The sequence below is a fragment of the Lithobates pipiens genome, unplaced genomic scaffold (assembly GCF_037356315.1).
Source record: "Lithobates pipiens isolate NorthernLeopardFrog02 unplaced genomic scaffold, aLitPip1_a1.2 Scaffold_73, whole genome shotgun sequence".
Lineage (NCBI taxonomy): Eukaryota > Metazoa > Chordata > Amphibia > Anura > Ranidae > Lithobates > Lithobates pipiens.
The window spans coordinates 583,833-602,770 of record NW_027507896.1 but is presented as its reverse complement, the minus strand read 5'-3'; the positions used below and the strand labels follow the sequence as shown (position 1 = coordinate 602,770).

At 56.4% G+C, this 18,938-nt stretch overlaps 1 protein-coding gene across 1 annotated transcript; it reads right to left on the bottom strand.

Moving 5' to 3' along the window:
- Positions 1–1,296: 1,296 nt before the first annotated feature.
- Positions 1,297–18,527, bottom strand: LOC143959400 (cellular tumor antigen p53-like). Its single transcript, XM_077468037.1, has 10 exons — positions 18,447–18,527; positions 13,419–13,464; positions 13,033–13,207; positions 11,587–11,773; positions 8,043–8,152; positions 4,118–4,227; positions 3,615–3,736; positions 3,241–3,320; positions 3,083–3,168; positions 1,297–1,540 (listed from the first exon to the last, which is right to left on the bottom strand). The coding sequence occupies exons 3-10, from the start codon at positions 13,177–13,179 to the stop codon at positions 1,453–1,455; spliced, it is 930 nt and encodes a 309-aa protein (XP_077324163.1). The 5' UTR covers positions 13,180–13,207; positions 13,419–13,464; positions 18,447–18,527; the 3' UTR covers positions 1,297–1,452.
- Between the last annotated feature and the right edge of the window lie 411 nt (positions 18,528–18,938).

The following is an 18,938-nucleotide window of genomic DNA, read 5'->3' as shown; positions in this document are numbered from 1 at the left end:
GTCCAAGAAACCATTCCCCAGGTTCCTGAGACTAGCATGGGGGGGGGGGGGGGGCTACCAGCTGTCCCTGGTCCAAGAGACCATTCCCGAGACCATCCTGGGGGGTTACCAGCATTCCCTGGTCCAAGAGACCATTCTCTGGGTTTCCTGAGACCGGCCTATGGGGGCTTCCAGCAATTTCTGGTTTAAGAGACCATTACCTGAGTTCCTGAGACCAGCCCGGAGGGCTACTAGCTTTCCTCAGTCCAAGAGACCTTTCCCAGGATTCCAGGGACCAGCCCAGGGGGGGGGGGCTGCCAGCATTCACTGGTACAAGAGACCATTCCCCAGGTTCTTGAGACCATCTTGGGGAGGCTACCAGCTTTCCCTGGTCCAAGAGACCATTCCCTGGGTTCCCCGAGGCCAGTCTGGGGGGGCTACCAGCAATTCCTGGTCCAAGAGACCATTACCTGGGTTCCTGAGATCACCCTAATGGGGGGTACCAGCATTCCTTGGTCCAAATATACCATTACCTGGGTTCCAAAAACCAGCCAGGGAGGCTACAATTCCCCAGTCTGTGAGACCTCTACCAGTGGTTCCAGAGAGCAGCCTATGTGGACTACCAGCAATTCCTGGTTCAAGAGACCATAACCTGGAGTTCCTGAGACCAGCCCGGAGGGCTACTAGCTTTCCTCAGTCCAAGAGACCTTTCCCAGGATTCCTGGGACCAGCCCAGGGGGGGCTACCAGCATTCCCTGGTACAAGAAACCATTCCCTGGGTTCCCCGAGGCCAGTCTGGGGGGCTACCAGCAATTCCTGGTCCAAGAGACCATTACCTGGGTTCCTGAGACCAGCCAGGAGGTATATAGTGGCCTTTCCCTGATCTCCAAAAACCAGCTCAGAGTGCCGGCAGCATTTGCCACAGTCCCAGTAACCAGCCGAGGGGCTCCCAACTTCATCCCAATCTCAGAGACCAGTCAGGCAGCTACCATCATTTTCCAGATACCCCCCTCCCCCCAAAGACTGGATGAGGTTGGAGAACTTTATATTCTGTAGTTTAGATAAATTGTGGACTTAAACCGCGCACACGCACACACGCACAAACACACACACACACACCGAGCGCGCACGCACAGTCTTTAGAGACTTTCGGTTCTTTGAAGATCCTGTATACATAGAAAGGATCCGACACCCCCTCCCTCCCCCCCCCCCCCCATGTAATTTCCCAGCCGCACCATTCCAGATCTCCTTTTGTATACCGGAAACACGGCAGTTTCTATCGGCAACCTCCAGACATAGAACTCCACACCGGGAAAATTAACGGAAACATTTTTTTTTATTAAAAAACACATTTTATGGCAGTGATTGTTAAAAATGGGGGCACATGATTAGAATAAAGCGATAAGGAGTGGGGGGAGGGGGGGGTAGAAAACTTTATTGAGACGTATCGGCCTCTTTTCTGGGGCCTCATCCTCATTCAGAGTCCAGCTCATCCTTCACTAGAAGCTTCTTCCCTTTCTTGGGTTTGATCTCATCCCGACATTTGCGGCATTTCAGAGTTCTGAGGAGACAAAATGGCGTTTATTAGTCAGCGACCCACAACAGACATCGGTGTTAATCAACCCTCCCCAGGTCCCGGCAGTAACAGGTCCTGGCAGTCACCCCTGGAGCCCCAGGTCCTGGCAGTATCCCATGGAGCCCCAGGTCCCTGGGTCCCGGCAGCCACCCGTGGGGTGCGCCACCTCACCAGGTCCCGGCAGTCACCTGTGGGGTGCGCCACCTCACCAGGTCCCGGCAGTCACCTGTGGGGTGCGCCACCTCACCAGGTCCCGGCAGTCACCCATGGAGCCCCACCACCCCAGATCCTGGCAGTCACCCATGGAGCCCCACCTCACCAGGTCCCGGCAGTCACCCATGGAGCCCCACCTCACCAGGTCCCGGCAGTCACCCATGGAGCCCCAGCAGAAACCCCTGGAGCCCCAGCTCCCCGGAGTCACAGGTCCTGGCAGTCACCCCTGGACCCAGGAGTCACAGGTCCTGGCAGTCACCCCTGGACCCAGGAGTCACAGGTCCTGGCAGTATCCCGTGGAGCCCCATCTCCCTGGGTCCCCGGCAGCCACCTGTGGGGTGCGCCACCTCACCAGGTCCCGGCAGCCACCTGTGGGGTGCGCCACCACCCCAGATCCTGGCAGTCACCCATGGAGCCCCAACTCCCCAGGTCCCGCAGTCACCCCTGGAGCCCTCAGGACCCAGCAGTCACCCATGGAGCCCCAGCTCCCCGGAGTCACAGGTCCTGGCAGTCACCCCTGGACCCAGGAGTCACAGGTCCTGGCAAGTATCCCATGGAGCCCCACCTCCCTGGGTCCCGGGCAGCCACCTGTGGGGTGCGCCACCTCACCAGGTCACGGCAGTCACCCATGGAGCCCCACCTCCCCAGGTCCCGCAGTCACCCCTGGAGCCTCAAGACCCAGCAGTCACCCATGGAGCCCCAGCTCCCCAGGTCCCAGCAGAAACCCCTGGAGCCCAAGCTCCCAGGAGTCACAGGTCCTGGCAGTCACCGCTGGACCCAGGAGTCACAGGTCCTGGCAGTATCCCATGGAGCCCCACCTCCCTGGGTCCCGGCAGCCACCTGTGGGGTGCGCCACCTCACCAGGTCCCGGCAGCCACCTGTGGGGTGCGCCACCACCCCAGATCCTGGCAGTCACCCATGGAGCCCCAACTCCCCAGGTCCCGCAGTCACCCCTGGAGCCTCAGGACCCAGCAGTCACCCATGGAGCCCCAGCTCCCCAGGTCCCAGCAGAAACCCCTGGAGCCCAAGCTCCCAGGAGTCACAGGTCCTGGCAGTCACCGCTGGACCCAGGAGTCACAGGTCCTGGCAGTATCCCATGGAGCCCCACCTCCCTGGGTCCCGGCAGCCACCTGTGGGGTGCCCCACCTCCCCAGGTCCCCGGCAGTCGCCCCTGGAGCCCCACCTCCCCAGGTCTCCGGCAGTCGCCCCTGGAGCCCCACCTCCCCGGCAGTCGCCCCACCTCCCCAGGTCCCCGGCAGTGGAGCTCAGCAAGGCCCTCCTCTCTCTGCCATATTACAGAGCGGGGTAACTTACAATTTCTGGGGCTCCGCTTTGTTCTCCTGACCCTCCAGGGCGTCATTTATCTTCTTCAACATTTCGTAGCGTTCACGTCCTCGGATCTGGAGGAGGAAATTAGGCAGCGTCAAGAGGGAAAACAAAATGGGGAGGAGCCAGAGGGAAAGCGGGGTTACCTGGAGGGTGAAGACTTCCTCCTCGCTGACGAGCCGTTTTTTGGGAATTAGGGAATCTAACATCTGAGGGTTTGGAATAGCTGGAAGGACGAGAAACAAAAAGGTCGTTACAGCAAACCCCTCCCCCCTCATTACTTAAACCCCTCCCCTAGAGGATTAAAGCGAATTCCTGCACCGCCCCAATAACTCAAACCCCTCCCCTGGATATGGAAAGGATATTCCTGCACCGCCCCAATAACTCAAACCACGCCTCTTGCCTCCAATGCCAGAATTCCTGAACCACCCCCATTCTGATGAAGCGAAGGAGCGCCGCACTCAAATACTCAGCCAATCCTCACCGGCCCCTCCCTTGGTCCGCCCCCGCAGAGTCTCACCTCTTTTCCCGCTGCCCTTCAGCTCCTTCTTCTTGATGAAGTTCTCCTCCTCCGTTCGGCGGTCTCTGCCGGGGCAGGCGCAGACACGGACCTCGAAGCAGCGCCGGCCCAAGAGGACACCCCTGGAAGACATGGAGGGATCAGAGAGGGGGCAGACAGAGGATGATCCCTATCGTAGCTGAACCCCTAAATAAATAGGAATACTTAACATGGGGGGGTGGGGAGAAGAGATAGATAAAGGCAATCAAACCCCAACAGAGAGCCCAGCAAGAGGAGAACCAAAACCATTCCTGGGGAAACCGCTGCCCTTCCACTCCTTCCAGTGCTGGATTCCAAGGTCTGCAGTGATCTTCCCTTCACCAGAGAAGTGATAATCAGCACCGGAAGGAGCCAAAAAGCAGCTCTTTCTCCAGGAAAGTCAGCACTTCAGTCTGGTGGGACAGAGCCGGTCACATGCCTATCTCAACGGGCTTTACGATTGGCTCCCAAAACTCCATACTCACTCCTTGGACTCCAGGGTGATGATGGTCATGATGGGTCGGCGGTTCATTCCCCCCATACAGGAACTGTTACACATGTAGTTCAGGAGGATGGTTGTACACTGGGACCCCACCTGGAAAAGGAGAGCACATGAGGGGTCACTGAAGATTCCACACACCCCAATAACCCCCCCCCCCCCTCACATTCCCCTCTCCACCAATAGGGGCTCAAGAGAGATCACCAAGGATCTGGAAACACCCCCACCCCAACCGTTCCCCTCTCCACCACAATATGGCCCCCAGAATCCACAGCACAGGAGGCCCTAGAGCAGTGATGGCGAACCTCGGCACCCCAGACGTTTTGGAACTACATTTCCCCTGATGCTCAACTACACTGCAGAGTGCATGAGCATCATGGGAAATGTAGTTCCAAAACATCTGGGGTGCCAAGGTTCGCCATCACTGCCCTACAGGAAGCTCCAGCCCCAATACCTACCCCCACCATTCCCCTCCACCACAAAATGGCCCTGGGGGGGGGGCGTGGCTTGCGGCGGATGGAGTAGGCAGCATGAAGAGAGAGCTTCGCTGAGACTCCGTGCTATAATCCTGACTAAGGCATCCCGATATCCCGTTCTGCCACCACAGCACACCGGAACGCTCCCCGCAGGGTCCCCGATCCAGCGGTGCCCTCCTTGCCGTGATCCAATGCGCGGACATGTCCCGCAGAGGAGGTAAAGACCTCCTGCAGGCAGCAGAGCATGGCGGCAAGATGGTGCCCGGTCACAGCGGTCAGCTGAAGAAGCAGCCATGAGGATGTTCAGCGGGGCCATGGGGAAGGACACCCCCTCCAAGTTTCCATCCCCTCTCCTGGACTCCGCAGAGCACAACAACAATGACCATGAGGCTCCGGAGAACGGCTGGCCTGAGGACATCGCAGATGCATCTGCATGGGACCCAGTAAGTACACTAGGCCCAGTCAGTAATGGTGCAGTTACACCAGGCCAGGAGACACCTACCCCAGAGCCAACCCTCAGAGACATATTCACTGCAGTTACCCCCTGTACCATGTCCATTACCACATTGACCACAGAGATCAAAGGGGTGAAGCTGGAAGTAAATCTAGTCAGACAGGACATGGAGAAGCTGCGGGACCGCACGGCTTCCCTTGAAGACAGAGTAAGCAATGTGGAACCATTACAGAGGGTGATGCGCCATATGCAAATCGGCTATTACTGGTCACTCAGCCCGCTTAGAAGATATGGAGAACAGGTAAAGACGCAAAAACGTCGGAGCAGTGGGCATACCCAAGAGGGCAAAGGGGAAAGAACCCGGTGGCATTCATAGAGAACTGGCTGCTCGCTACCTTTGGCAAAGAGACCTTCTCCCCCCCCATGTTTACGGTGGAGAGGGCCCACAGAGTCCCACCCAGGCCGCCTAAACCCGGGGGGGGGGGAACCTCCTCTGCCGTTTTTGTTTAAAAATGCTGAACGACAAAGACCGTGATGCCGCCCTAACCCAGGCCAGAACCAAAGGCGATCTTATGAAAATTGATAATGCCCGCTTATCATTTTATCCGGATTTCTCTGCAGAATTGCAACGCCAGAGGGCCGAGTTCACTGAAATGAAAAAGTGCCTCCGAAAATATGACGTCGCATACGCCATGCTATACCCGGCCAATGCATCTCCCTGGTTGGATCGAGCAGAGCATACCCTTCAGAAAGCCGCTACCTCTAGGGATTGACTATCCTTTACCCAACATTTTCATTTGACTTCTCCTTTAGCCCCCCCCCCCTTTTTTTTTTGGCTGCTCCAGCTGTCATGCCCTCCCGGGTGCAGAAAGGAGGAAATATGTCCACCTTCCCATATTTTCTCCGGCAAGGCGGAAAGTTACGAAATACTTTTGCTTTTACTACACTCCACCAATGGACTCGGACTGCCAAGTCCCTTTGGATCAGCAGAACGGAGATACTGCCCCCCCCCCCCTCCCTTACAACAGTCCTGCGAGGACAAACCCAATGGAACTGTGCTCCTTACACTCCCTTACAATGATTCTTAATACATGGGTAAGATGCCAATGGCTATGCACTGTCACCCCTCTGTAGAATGCTGGAATTGTAACAGATATTACTGTTCATTGACTGTGTGCCTTTGTAAACACTCCGTGTGGTGCCTTAAAGCGGGAGTCCGCCGGGACTCCGCTTTTTTTTTTTTTTAAGCCAGCAGCTACAAATACTGCAGCTGCTGACTTTTAAAATAGTGACACTTACCTGTCCAGCGCGCCCGCGATGTCGGCACCCGAAGCCGATCTCTAGATCGTCTCTCGGGGTGCTGCCGCCGCCATCTTGGGTATGGGAATCAGGAAATGGAGCCTTTCGGCTTCATTTCCCGGTTCCCTACTGCGCATGCGCGAGTCGCGCTACGCAATAAGGACGGTCCCCACTGTCCCTGGGATCCGTGTGTTTCCCAGCAGGCAGCGGGGCACTTGTGGAAAGGGGCGGGCACTTGCGGAAAGGGGCGTAATCTACGCCCCTTTCCGCAGAGAGCTATCCCGGAAGTGGGAGCAGATACCTGTACTGTACAGGTATCTGCACCCCCCTCCCCCCTGAAAGGTGCCAATTGTGGCGCCGGAAGGGGGGGGAGGGTTCCAATGAGCGGAAGGTCCACTTTAGGGTGGAGCTCCGCTTTAAGTTCTCATCAATAAAAAACAAAAATATGGCCCCCAGAACCCACAGCACAGGAGGTCCCAGAGGATTCCCCTCCCCCACCCCCCAATACCTACCCACCCATTCCCCTCCACCACAATATGGCCCCCAGAATCCACAGCACAGGGAGGTCCCAGAGGATTTCTCACCCCCCAATACCTACCCAACCTTTCCCCTCCACCACAATATGGCCCCAGGACCCAAAAGGAGGTCCTAGAAGAATCTCCACCCTCAATAACTACCCCACTATTCCCCTCCACCACAATATGGCCCCCAGAACCCACAGCAAAGGAGGTCCCAGAGGATTACCCTCCCCCCACCCCCAATACCTACCTCACCATTCCCCTCCACCACAATATGGCCCCAGGACCCAAAAAGGAGGTCCTAGAAGAATCTCCACCCTCAATACCTACCCCACTATTCCCCTCCACCACAATATGGCCCCCAGAATCCACAGCACAGGAGGTCCCAGAGAATTTCCCACCCCCAATACCTACCCCCACCTTTCCCCTCCACCACAATATGGCCCCTAGAACCCACAGCACAAGAGGTCTCAGGGGATTCCACACATCTCTCCTCCCCCCATACCTATCCCACCATACAATATGATCCCTGGTACCCACAGCACAGGAGGTCCCAGACAAATCCATACTTCTCCTCCTCCTCCTCCCTCCACCCCCAATACCTACCCCACCATTCCCCCTCCACCATACAATATGGCCCCTGGAAACCCACAGCACAGGAGATCCCACCATACAATATGGACCCTGGAACCCACAGCACAGGAGATCCCACCATACAATATGGCCCCTGGAACCCACAGCACAGGAGATCCCACCATACAATATGGCCCCTGGAACCCACAGCACAGGAGATCCCACCATACAATATGGACCCTGGAACCCACAGCACAGGAGATCCCACCATACAATATGGCCCCTGGAACCCACAGCACAGGAGATCCCAGACTCCTCCTCCTACTCCGACTCCGAACCCACAGCACAGGAGGTCCCAAGGGATTCCCCTCCACCCCCATACCTACCCCATCATTCCCCTCCACCACAATATGGCCCCTGGAACCCACAGCACAGGAGATCCCACACATCTCCCCCTCCCCCAATACAACATGGCCCCTGGAACCCACAGCACAGGAGGTCTCAGACAAATCCATACTTCTCCTCCCTCTCCCCCCACCCCCCAATACCTACCCCACCTTTCCCTTCCACCACAATATGGCCCCAGCTCACCTGTGGCTCCTCATAGGGCAAGCACACGCTGTGTCGCCCATTAACATCCTCTGCATACTGTGCCATGGAATTCCCTTCGATGCGGATCAGGTGACTTCGAGGGGCGTAGTCTAAAAAAAAAAACAAAGAGAACGGCTTGATTAAGAGGAAGTCATGTGATCTGAACAACGAGGTCGTGTGCGCCCTGACTGGGTCACTTCCTGTCCTCAGGACACCAGAGGTCTTCCTGTGAACTACAAACAACCAATCAGCTCCTTGCATCTACTTCCTAGCCTGAACAGAGCTTGATGCTGATTGGTGGCACATTTTCCCAGGCCGCAGGATGAAAATTAAACAGGATTTTGGTACTTACCGTAAAAACCCAAATTCTTGGAGCTCAGTGAGGAACACAGGAGGTCAGATACAGGTCGGGTTATACTGCTGACCACAGGAGGACCGGAAAACAAACAAACATTGTGTTTGAGTCCATTATAAGCCTATCCTATTCCCAGCATGCCTCACTTCTGTGGCCAAGACATTTCGGTCTATTGAAGGACACAAATTCAAAAGCTGTGAAGAGGTCAAAATCAGAGCCCCAGAAGGGGAGGGGCAACTAAACACGGACACAAACATCAGAACTTGGGGAGAGCCACCTGAAGGACCTCACACCTGAAGCCGGCATCAGAGAAGGCCGGAACATCCACTTGTTAAAACCTGGACACCCGTGTGACCGGAACGCCAGATGGAAGCCTTGCAGATCTTGAAAACAGCTCGATGCTGAAAAGCCCAAGAGGCTCGTACTGATCTGCTGGAGCGTGCCAAGGCAGGAGAGGATGGAGCCCACACATTAGGACCAGAAGCTTTAAATGGTGGAAGAAGACGCTCCAGTCTAATGGAAGACCCATCAGATATGAGGAAGACGCTCCAGTCTAATGGAAGACCCATCAGATATGAGGAAGACGCTCCAGTCTAATGGAAGGCGCTCCAGTCTAATGGAAGGCGCTCCAGTCTAATGGAAGGCGCTCCAGTCTAATGGAAGGCGCTCCAGTCTAATGGAAGGCGCTCCAGTCTAATGGAAGGCGCTCCAGTCTAATGGAAGGCGCTCCAGTCTAATGGAAGGCGTTTACAGCCAAACCTGCATTCAAAAGGCCATGGAGGGGAATGGAGGACCTCCCCCGAGGAGTTGGACAGGAGGGACTGAAAAACTATGTTCTGGCCGAGGTGAAAACGATAAAACCACTTAAAGGGTGGAAAGCCGTTCTTTTGCCTCAACACCATCTTGTCCCTCGAGTAAGACCAGAATAGGTTCTTTACGGGAGAGAGCCATCAGCTCAGATACATCACAGCAACGAAGAACCCAAACCTGAGTGGAAGGGGGATACCTCCAAGGAGGTTCAAAAGGTGTTTTTGTTGTGTTGACATTACCAAAATAAGATCCCACAAAGTCAGGCAAGAGCAAAACGAGGGGGGGGGGGGGGGGGGGGAGGGAAGAGCCTCAACAGTTAGGCAGCACTCTCTCTAGAACAGCAGTTTTTCCAAACTGTGGCCCTTCGCTCTTGTCGGGCTGCTGGGGCCCAAATTCTCCCACTGATGGGGCAATCAATGGGGCACAAATCCCCCCCCCCCACTGACACCAAAGATTGGAAATAATTCTGCCATCGACACCAACAAAAAGGGGGACAATTTCTCCCACTGCAAATCAAAGATGGGGCATGGTGTACTTACACTGGATGCCAGGACATTTTCTACCCTCACCGGCCCTACTCTAGCTCCCCTAAAGTCTGAAGGACAGCACAATGGCTCTTTATTACGAAAGTTTGGAGACCCCAGCTCCAGAATAAGACCACCAGTGCATAGACTGGATCCTGAACGATATCAAAAAGGCCAAATTCCTGGTCCGCGCCCATATGCAAAAATGCCAGGTTTTGCACAACAAAGAATCTGAGATGAAAGTTTCTTGCCTGGCACCAAGCAAAGTGCGGCCTCCATGTGTAAAGGTAGACCGCTTTGAGATCCACCTTTTTAACCAAGTTCTCAAACAAGTATAATGCTGATAAGACGCTTGGGGAGGGACAAACCATTTGTCAGGGTTCCTCTAGTCTCAAAAGGAAGGCTGAAAAGTCTTGGTTGTTTTGGTAGGCTTAAGAAAGCCTAGACATCCCGGGCAGAAGCTCAAGGCCAAGCCCCGGGGTAGAAGCTCAAGGCCAAGCCCCGGGGTAGAAGCTCAAGGCCAAGCCCCGGGGTAGAAGCTCAAGGCCAAGCCCCGGGGTAGAAGCTCAAGGCCAAGCCCCGGGGTAGAAGCTCAAGGCCAAGCCCCGGGGTAGAAGCTCAAGGCCAAGCCACAAGTTTCAAAGTGGTGCATAGCACATCGATGGCTGAAACGCTAAACAGTCTCCTTTCATTTTGAGGTGCTGGCAGAAGACGGACTCCTTTAGTGTAGGTTTGTCTGTAAACAACTTGGGATACTAAACATCAGACAGGGTCTCTGTGGTGAGAAGGTCTCAAGGCCAAGCCACGGGGTAGAAGGTCTCAAGGCCAAGCCACGGGGTAGAAGGTCTCAAGGCCAAGCCACGGGGTAGAAGGTCTCAAGGCCAAGCCACGGGGTAGAAGGTCTCAAGGCCAAGCCACGGGGTAGAAGGTCTCAAGGCCAAGCCACGGGGTAGAAGGTCTCAAGGCCAAGCCACGGGGTAGAAGGTCTCAAGGCCAAGCCACGGGGTAGAAGGTCTCAAGGCCAAGCCACGGGGTAGAAGGTCTCTCAAGGCCAAGCCACGGGGTAGAAGGTCTCAAGGCCAAGCCACGGGGTAGAAGGTCTCAAGGCCAAGCCACGGGGTAGAAGGTCTCAAGGCCAAGCCACGGGGTAGAAGGTCTCAAGGCCAAGCCACGGGGTAGAAGGTCTCAAGGCCAAGCCACGGGGTAGAAGGTCTCAAGGCCAAGCCACGGGGTAGAAGGTCTCAAGGCCAAGCCACGGGGTAGAAGGTCTCAAGGCCAAACCACAAGTTTCAAAGTGGTGCATAGCACAATCGATGGCTGAAAAGATAAACAGTCTCCCTTCATTTTGGGGTGCTGGCAGAAGACGGACTCCTTCAGTGTAGGTTTGTCTATAAACAACTTGGGAGACTAAACATCAGACAGGGTCTCTGTGGTGAGAAGGTTGGAGGTTGCAGGGGGGGAAGACATAGAAATACGCTTTTGGCCTCACCGGACAGCAACCACAAAATGTGCCATTTAGACCATGAAATTCTGCATACATCAAATATTGATAACCTACCCACCTATAACTGTCCCCATGCGGCAATTGTAGAATACCCAAAACCTTCAGTTGCCCCATAGTTTACATGTAGCCCACCCCCACCCCCCCTGAGAATTTCCCCATGGCAAAATTGTGGAATACACAAAACACTTCCAATTTCAACCTACGGTAGATGTAGCATGACCCCCCCCCCCCCGAACCGCTATCCACATAGAATATAACGGAAGGTAGGAGGAGACCTCCTCACCAATGACTGCTCCACTCCACCATAAGAAACATTGCAGAAGAAACCCCGCCCCTTCTGGGGTCACTTACCATCACCTGGCTCCACAGATCTCTCATGATGAGGGCACCGCTTCACCACCTCTGCCATGTGCTCCGATTTCTTGTACACCGCCACAGCACGGAGCACGGAACCGCTGGGAGGGGGGGCCTGAACGTGGATCAGAACCGGGCAGGTCTTCGCTGATTGGCAGAACAGCTTGTTCAGGTCTGGGGAGTACTGCAAACAGGATGGGGGAGGGGGTGAGCCAACGGGGCCCCAAACCAAACTCTGGGTGTATTAAACCCCCCCCCCACCCCCCCACATTAGACGTGTCCAATCATCCAACTCCCCCCGCCAAAAGGGCACGTCCACCCAACTCCCCCGCAAATACAGAACATATCCATCACAATTCCTATCCCACTGGAGCGCAAACCCCCCCCCCCCCCCAAATTCCCTCCGGGGACCCAGCTACCCCTCCTCTCCCATTACCACGGGGACCCAGCTACCCCTCCTCTCCCATTACCACGGGGGACCCAGCTACCCCTCCTCTCCCATCACTCCGGGGACCCAGCTACCCCTCCTCTCCCATCACTCCGGGGACCCAGCTACCCCTCCTCTCTCCCATCACCCCGGGGACCCAGCTACCCCTCCTCTCTCCCATCACCCCGGGGACCCAGCTACCCCTCCTCTCTCCCATCACCCCGGGGACCCAGCTACCCCTCCTCTCTCCCATCACCCCGGGGACCCAGCTACCCCTCCTCTCTCCCATCACCCCGGGGACCCAGCTACCCCTCTCTACCATCACTCCGGGGACCCAGCTACCCCTCTCTACCATCACTCCGGGGACCCAGCTACCCCTCCTCTCCCATCACTCCGGGGACCCAGCTACCCCTCCTCTCTCCCATCACTCCGGGGACCCAGCTACCCCTCCTCTCCCATTACCCCGGGGACCCAGCTACCCCTCCTCTCCCATCACTCCGGGGACCCAGCTACCCCTCACAACAAGGACCCACCTACCCCTCATCTCCCATCACACAGGAAGGAGACCACCTCTCCAACACAGGGCCCCCCCCCTTTCCCCACACACACCTGATCACACAGGGGCCCACTCACAGCTTCCATCCAGCCTCTGACGACATCATGTCACAGGACGGCTGCAGATCATCTCTTCTCCGTAGCGTCGATTCCTAGGGAGGTCCTGCAGAACATCACTGCTGACTGCCTGAATCTCGGGCTCCATTGCTGGACAGTGCTGCAACTCCACATCTCTCCACTCTGTTCTATGGTGAGTGAGGAGGAGGAGGAGCTGCACACACACGAGGATCCCAACTAGTCTGGACATGTTCAGGACAGGGGCCGGACCTGTGTCTTATCCTCAGCACACAGGGGCCCATCCCTCACACCCAGCATGGGGCCCATCTCATCCCTTAAACCCAGCACATGGGGCCCGTCCCATCCCTCACACCCAGCAGGGGGCCCATCCCCCACACACGTACCGTACAGGTGACAGACTTGGCGGTCCCGTTCTGCTCGAACTCCAGCTCCAGGTGGTGGTTCCCGGGGTAATCCTCGGTGGAGGGGACGGCGGTGGTTGGTGGAGGAGTGAAGGTGCTGGTGATCCCGCCCTCCTGCAAAGTGGTCATGGTGGGGGGAAGGGGGGTAAATCAAGTCCTGATAACGGAGAGGAACGAGAAGAAGAAAAGTGACGAGCGATGACAATAAGAACGATGGAAACCCAACAATAGAAATTCTGCGAGAAATTAGTGACATTCCCTCCCCCACCCCGAGACCCACCCAGGAAACCCCATACATGGCAGGAGACACCTGAGAACATGGCGGGGGTTCGGGTGGAGGGGGGACGACACACAGCGGGGTCACTTACTGGAAATCCCTCTTCTGGACAATTAACCGTCTGTATGGCCGGCAACCTGAAGAATAAAGAGAACATCAAAAATCAAACACTTCACTACAATGCTCCACCCTTTGTAGGGTGACAAGCCTGCTCCTCCTCCTGCTGGGTGATAGAAGGGAGCTAGGAGTCTGACCTCCTTCTCTTCTGGGGTGACAGTGGTGTCCTGGGGGGTCTCAGCAGTGGGGCGTCATTGGGTACATCGGGGGGTCGGCAGTGGGGGCGTCATTGGGTACATCGGAGGGTCGGCAGTGGGGGCGTCATTGGGTACATCGGAGGGTCGGCAGTGGGGCGTCATTGGGTACATCGGAGGGTCGGCAGTGGGGGCGTCATTGGGAACATCGGAGGGTCGGCAGTGGGGGCGTCATTGGGAACATCGGAGGGTCGGCAGTGGGGGCGTCATTGGGAACATCGGAGGGTCGGCAGTGGGGGCGTCATTGGGAACATCGGAGGGTCGGCAGTGGGGGCGTCATTGGGTACATCGGAGGGTCGGCAGTGGGGGCGTCATTGGGTACATCGGAGGGTCGGCAGTGGGGGCGTCATTGGGTACATCGGAGGGTCGGCAGTGGGGGCGTCATTGGGAACATCGGAGGGTCGGCAGTGGGGGCGTCATTGGGAACATCGGAGGGTCGGCAGTGGGGGCGTCATTGGGAACATCGGAGGGTCGGCAGTGGGGGCGTCATTGGGTACATCGGAGGGTCGGCAGTGGGGGCGTCATTGGGTACATCGGAGGGTCGGCAGTGGGGGCGTCATTGGGTACATCGGAGGGTCGGCAGTGGGGGCGTCATTGGGTACATCGGAGGGTCGGCAGTGGGGGCGTCATTGGGTACATCGGAGGGTCGGCAGTGGGGGCGTCATTGGGTACATCGGAGGGTCGGCAGTGGGGGCGTCATTGGGTACATCGGAGGGTCGGCAGTGGGGGCGTCATTGGGTACATCGGGGGGTCGGCAGTGGGGGCGTCATTGGGTACATCGGAGGGTCGGCAGTGGGGGCGCCATTGGGTACATCGGAGGGTCGGCAGTGGGGGCGTCATTGGGAACATCGGAGGGTCGGCAGTGGGGGCGTCATTGGGAACATCGGAGGGTCGGCAGTGGGGGCGTCATTGGGAACATCGGAGGGTCGGCAGTGGGGGCGTCATTGGGTACATCGGAGGGTCGGCAGTGGGGGCGTCATTGGGTACATCGGAGGGTCGGCAGTGGGGGCGTCATTGGGTACATCGGGGGGTCGGCAGTGGGGGCGTCATTGGGAACATCGGAGGGTCGGCAGTGGGGGCGTCATTGGGAACATCGGAGGGTCGGCAGTGGGGGCGTCATTGGGAACATGGGAGGGTCAGCAGTGGGGCGTCATTGGGAGCATCGGAGGGTCGGCAGTGGGGCGTCATTGGGAACATCGGAGGGTCAGCAGTGGGGGCGTCATTGGGAACATCGGAGGGTCGGCAGTGGGGGCGTCATTGGGAACATCGGAGGGTCGGCAGTGGGGGCGTCATTGGGAACATCGGAGGGTCAGCAGTGGGGGCGTCATTGGGAACATCGGAGGGTCAGCAGTGGGGGCGTCATTGGGTACATCGGAGGGTCGGCAGTGGGGGCGTCATTGGGAACATCGGAGGGTCAGCAGTGGGGGCGTCATTGGGAACATCGGAGGGTCAGCAGTGGGGGCGTCATTGGGAACATCGGAGGGTCAGCAGTGGGGGCGTCATTGGGTACATGGGAGGGTCAGCAGTGGGGGCGTCATTGGGAACATCGGAGGGTCAGCAGTGGGGGCGTCATTGGGTACATGGGAGGGTCAGCAGTGGGGGCGTCATTGGGAACATGGGAGGGTCATCAGTGGGGCGTCATTGGGGACATCGGAGGGTCATTGGGAACATCGGAGGGTCAGCAGTGGGGGCGTCATTGGGAACATGGGAGGGTCATCAGTGGGGCGTCATTGGGGACATCGGAGGGTCATTGGGTACATGGGAGGGTCAGCAGTGGGGCGTCATTGGGGACATCGGAGGGGTCAGCAGTGGGAACATGGGAGGGTCAGCAGTGGGGCGTCATTGGGAACATGGGAGGGGTCAGCAGTGGGAACATGGGAGGGTCAGCAGTGGGGCGTCATTGGGAACATGGGAGGGGTCAGCAGTGGGAACATGGGAGGGTCAGCAGTGGGGCGTCAGTGGGAACATGGGAGGGTCAGCAGTGGGGCGTCATTGGGAACATGGGAGGGTCATCAGTGGGGCGTCATTGGGGACATCGGAGGGTCAGCAGTGGGAACATGGGAGGGTCAGCAGTGGGGCGTCATTGGGAACATGGGAGGGGTCAGCAGTGGGAACATGGGAGGGTCAGCAGTGGGGCGTCATTGGGAACATGGGAGGGGTCAGCAGTGGGAACATGGGAGGGTCAGCAGTGGGGCGTCAGTGGGAACATGGGAGGGGTCAGCAGTGGGAACATGGGAGGGGTCAACAGTGGGAACATGGGAGGGGTCAACAGTGGGAACATGGGAGGGGTCAACAGTGGGAACATGGGAGGGGTCAACAGTGGGAACATGGGAGGGGTCAACAGTGGGAACATGGGAGGGGTCAACAGTGGGAACATGGGAGGGGTCAACAGTGGGAACATGGGAGGGGTCAACAGTGGGAACATGGGAGGGGTCAACAGTGGGAACATGGGAGGGGTCAACAGTGGGAACATGGGAGGGGTCAACAGTGGGAACATGGGAGGGGTCAACAGTGGGAACATGGGAGGGGTCAGCAGTGGGAACATGGGAGGGGTCAGCAGTGGGGCGTCATTGGGGACATCGGAGGGGTCAGCAGTGGGAACATGGGAGGGTCAGCAGTGGGGCGTTATTGGGAACATGGGAGGGGTCAGCAGTGGGAACATGGGAGGGGTCAGCAGTGGGAACATGGGAGGGTCAGCAGTGGGGCATTATTGGGAACATGGGAGGGTCAGCAGTGGGAACATGGGAGGGGTCAGCAGTGGGAACATGGGAGGGTCAGCAGTGGGAACATGGGAGGGTCAGCAGTGGGGCATTATTGGGAACATGGGAGGGGTCAGCAGTGGGAACATGGGAGGGTCAGCAGTGGGGCATTATTGGGAACATGGGAGGGTCAGCAGTGGGGCGTCATTGGGAACATGGGAGGGGTCAGCAGTGGGGCGTCATTGGGAACATCGGAGTCTCATTGGCTACATCGGAGTGTGAACAGTTGGGCGTCATTGGGTATATCAGGGTGCCAGCAGAGGGGCGTCATTGGGTACATTGGGGTGCCAGAAGTGGGGCGTCATTGGGTACATTGGGGTGCCAGAAGTGGGGCGTCATTGGGTACATTGGGGTGCCAGCAGTGGGGCGTCATTGGGTACATTGGGGTGCCAGCAGTGGGGCGTCATTGGGGTGTCAGCAGTGGGTGGAGAGTGAACAAGTCTTGTTTGAGTGCTGGTGATTGGTGGGTGCCATTTTTAGGTTTTTTTTTGCTTTTCCTTGTAGCTTATTAACACCCTTTTCTGACACTCTGTAAACAGTTTTTTCCTTTGCTTCCTTCTCCCGACTAATTAAGGGGAGGGGTTAATTGGTCACATGTGCGTGAGGACTATATAACCTTGCATAGCACTCATTGTGAGCTGATCATCTCGGAGTCTGCTGGAACTGTCCTAATGGAACTGGACTAAGTGGAGAGTACCCGGGTACTGAGTAGCTGCCGGGGGAAGAACTCCTCCAGTGAGAGTGGGGGGGGGGGAAGGGAAAGGAAGGACAGATCCTGGTGGTAGGGGACTCAATTCTTAGGAGGACAGAGAGGACAATCTGTAACAAATGGACAGGTTACTGGTAGGGGGTGGGGAAGAGCCGGCTGTCATGGTGCACCAATGACAAAGTCAGAGGCAGATGGAGGGTCCTAAAGAACGATTTTAGGGACTTGGGAGCTAAATTGAAGAGAAGGACCTCCGGGGGGGTATTCTCAGGAATACTACCAGTATTGGGCGGAGGGAACCGCGCATTCATCTAAGGCTCGCCAGTTCCTAAATGTCTTGCAGGACAATTTTATGAGTCAGATGGTAGACGCACCAACTAGAAATAAAGGGTCACCGGATCTACTGATTACCAACAATGCAGACCTTATATTAGGACCAGATAAAGGAAGGCCCGTAGACGTGGTGTATCTGGATAAAGGAAGGCCCGTAGACGTGGTGTATCTAGATAAAGGAAGGCCCGTAGACGTGGTGTATCTAGATAAAGGAAGGCCCGTAGACGTGGTGTATCTAGATAAGGGAAGGCCCGTAGACGTGGTGTATCTAGATAAGGGAAGGCCCGTAGACGTGGTGTATCTAGATAAAGGAAGGCCCGTAGACGTGGTGTATCTAGATAAAGGAAGGTCCGTAGACGTGGTGTATCTAGATAAAGGAAGGCCCGTAGACGTGGTGTATCTAGATAAAGGAAGGCCCGTAGACGTGGTGTATCTAGATAAAGGAAGGTCCGTAGATGTGGTGTATCTGGATAAAGGAAGGTCCGTAGACGTGGTGTATCTAGATAAAGGAAGGCCCGTAGACGTGGTGTATCTAGATAAAGGAAGGTCCGTAGACGTGGTGTATCTGGATAAAGGAAGGTCCGTAGATGTGGTGTATCTAGATAAAGGAAGGTCCGTAGATGTGGTGTATCTGGATAAAGGAAGGTCCGTAGACGTGGTGTATCTAGATAAAGGAAGGCCCGTAGACGTGGTGTATCTAGATAAAGGAAGGCCTGTAGATGTGGTGTATCCGGATAAAATAAGGTGGGTTGGCATGGACCATAGGGGTGAGGACATGGAATGAAAACTGGCTACAAGGGGGAGTTGAAAGGGTGGTGATAAATGGGGAGTACTCGGAATGGTCGGGGGAGGGTAGTGGGGTCCCCCAGGGTTCTGTGCTGGGACCAATCCTGTTTAAATTTGCACATAGATGACCTGGAGGATGGGAATGGGGGAAACAGTCCAATCTCTGTATTTGTAACTATGCCATATCAGTGGGGTATTTTGGGGTATATCGGGGTGAAACTTACAGACTCCAGAGGTCCTCGAAGGTCTCCTGGCTGAGGGGCGGCTCCATTCCATTGTCACTGGGAGGATCCATCACATGAGATCTGTGGGGGGGGGAGGGGAGAACATCATACACAGTGCAAGAGAGGATACAAGATATTCCATACAGAGTGTGAGAAACGGGGAAGAGGAAGAGGTTAAAAAAAAAAAAAAAAAAAAAAATCTAGCTTGGCTCCGCCTCCATATGAAGAATACAAAACTCTCCATCTCATACAATCCTCACAGGGTTCTCATCAAAGTGCTGCTGGTTTTATCTGCAATTTTAAACCCCCCCCCCCCCCCCCACTACCGGCATAAGAAAGGGTTAAATGCACCAGAAAAGCGACACTTCAGGAGCGGTGCCCACTGATTCCAATGGGGAGGGGCGGAGCCTAAACTGACCCAAAGATGATGCTTGCAGGACTGTTCCAAAAATACCGCCAGAGCACCGGCCCCTCCCTCCCCTTCTGTCCCTT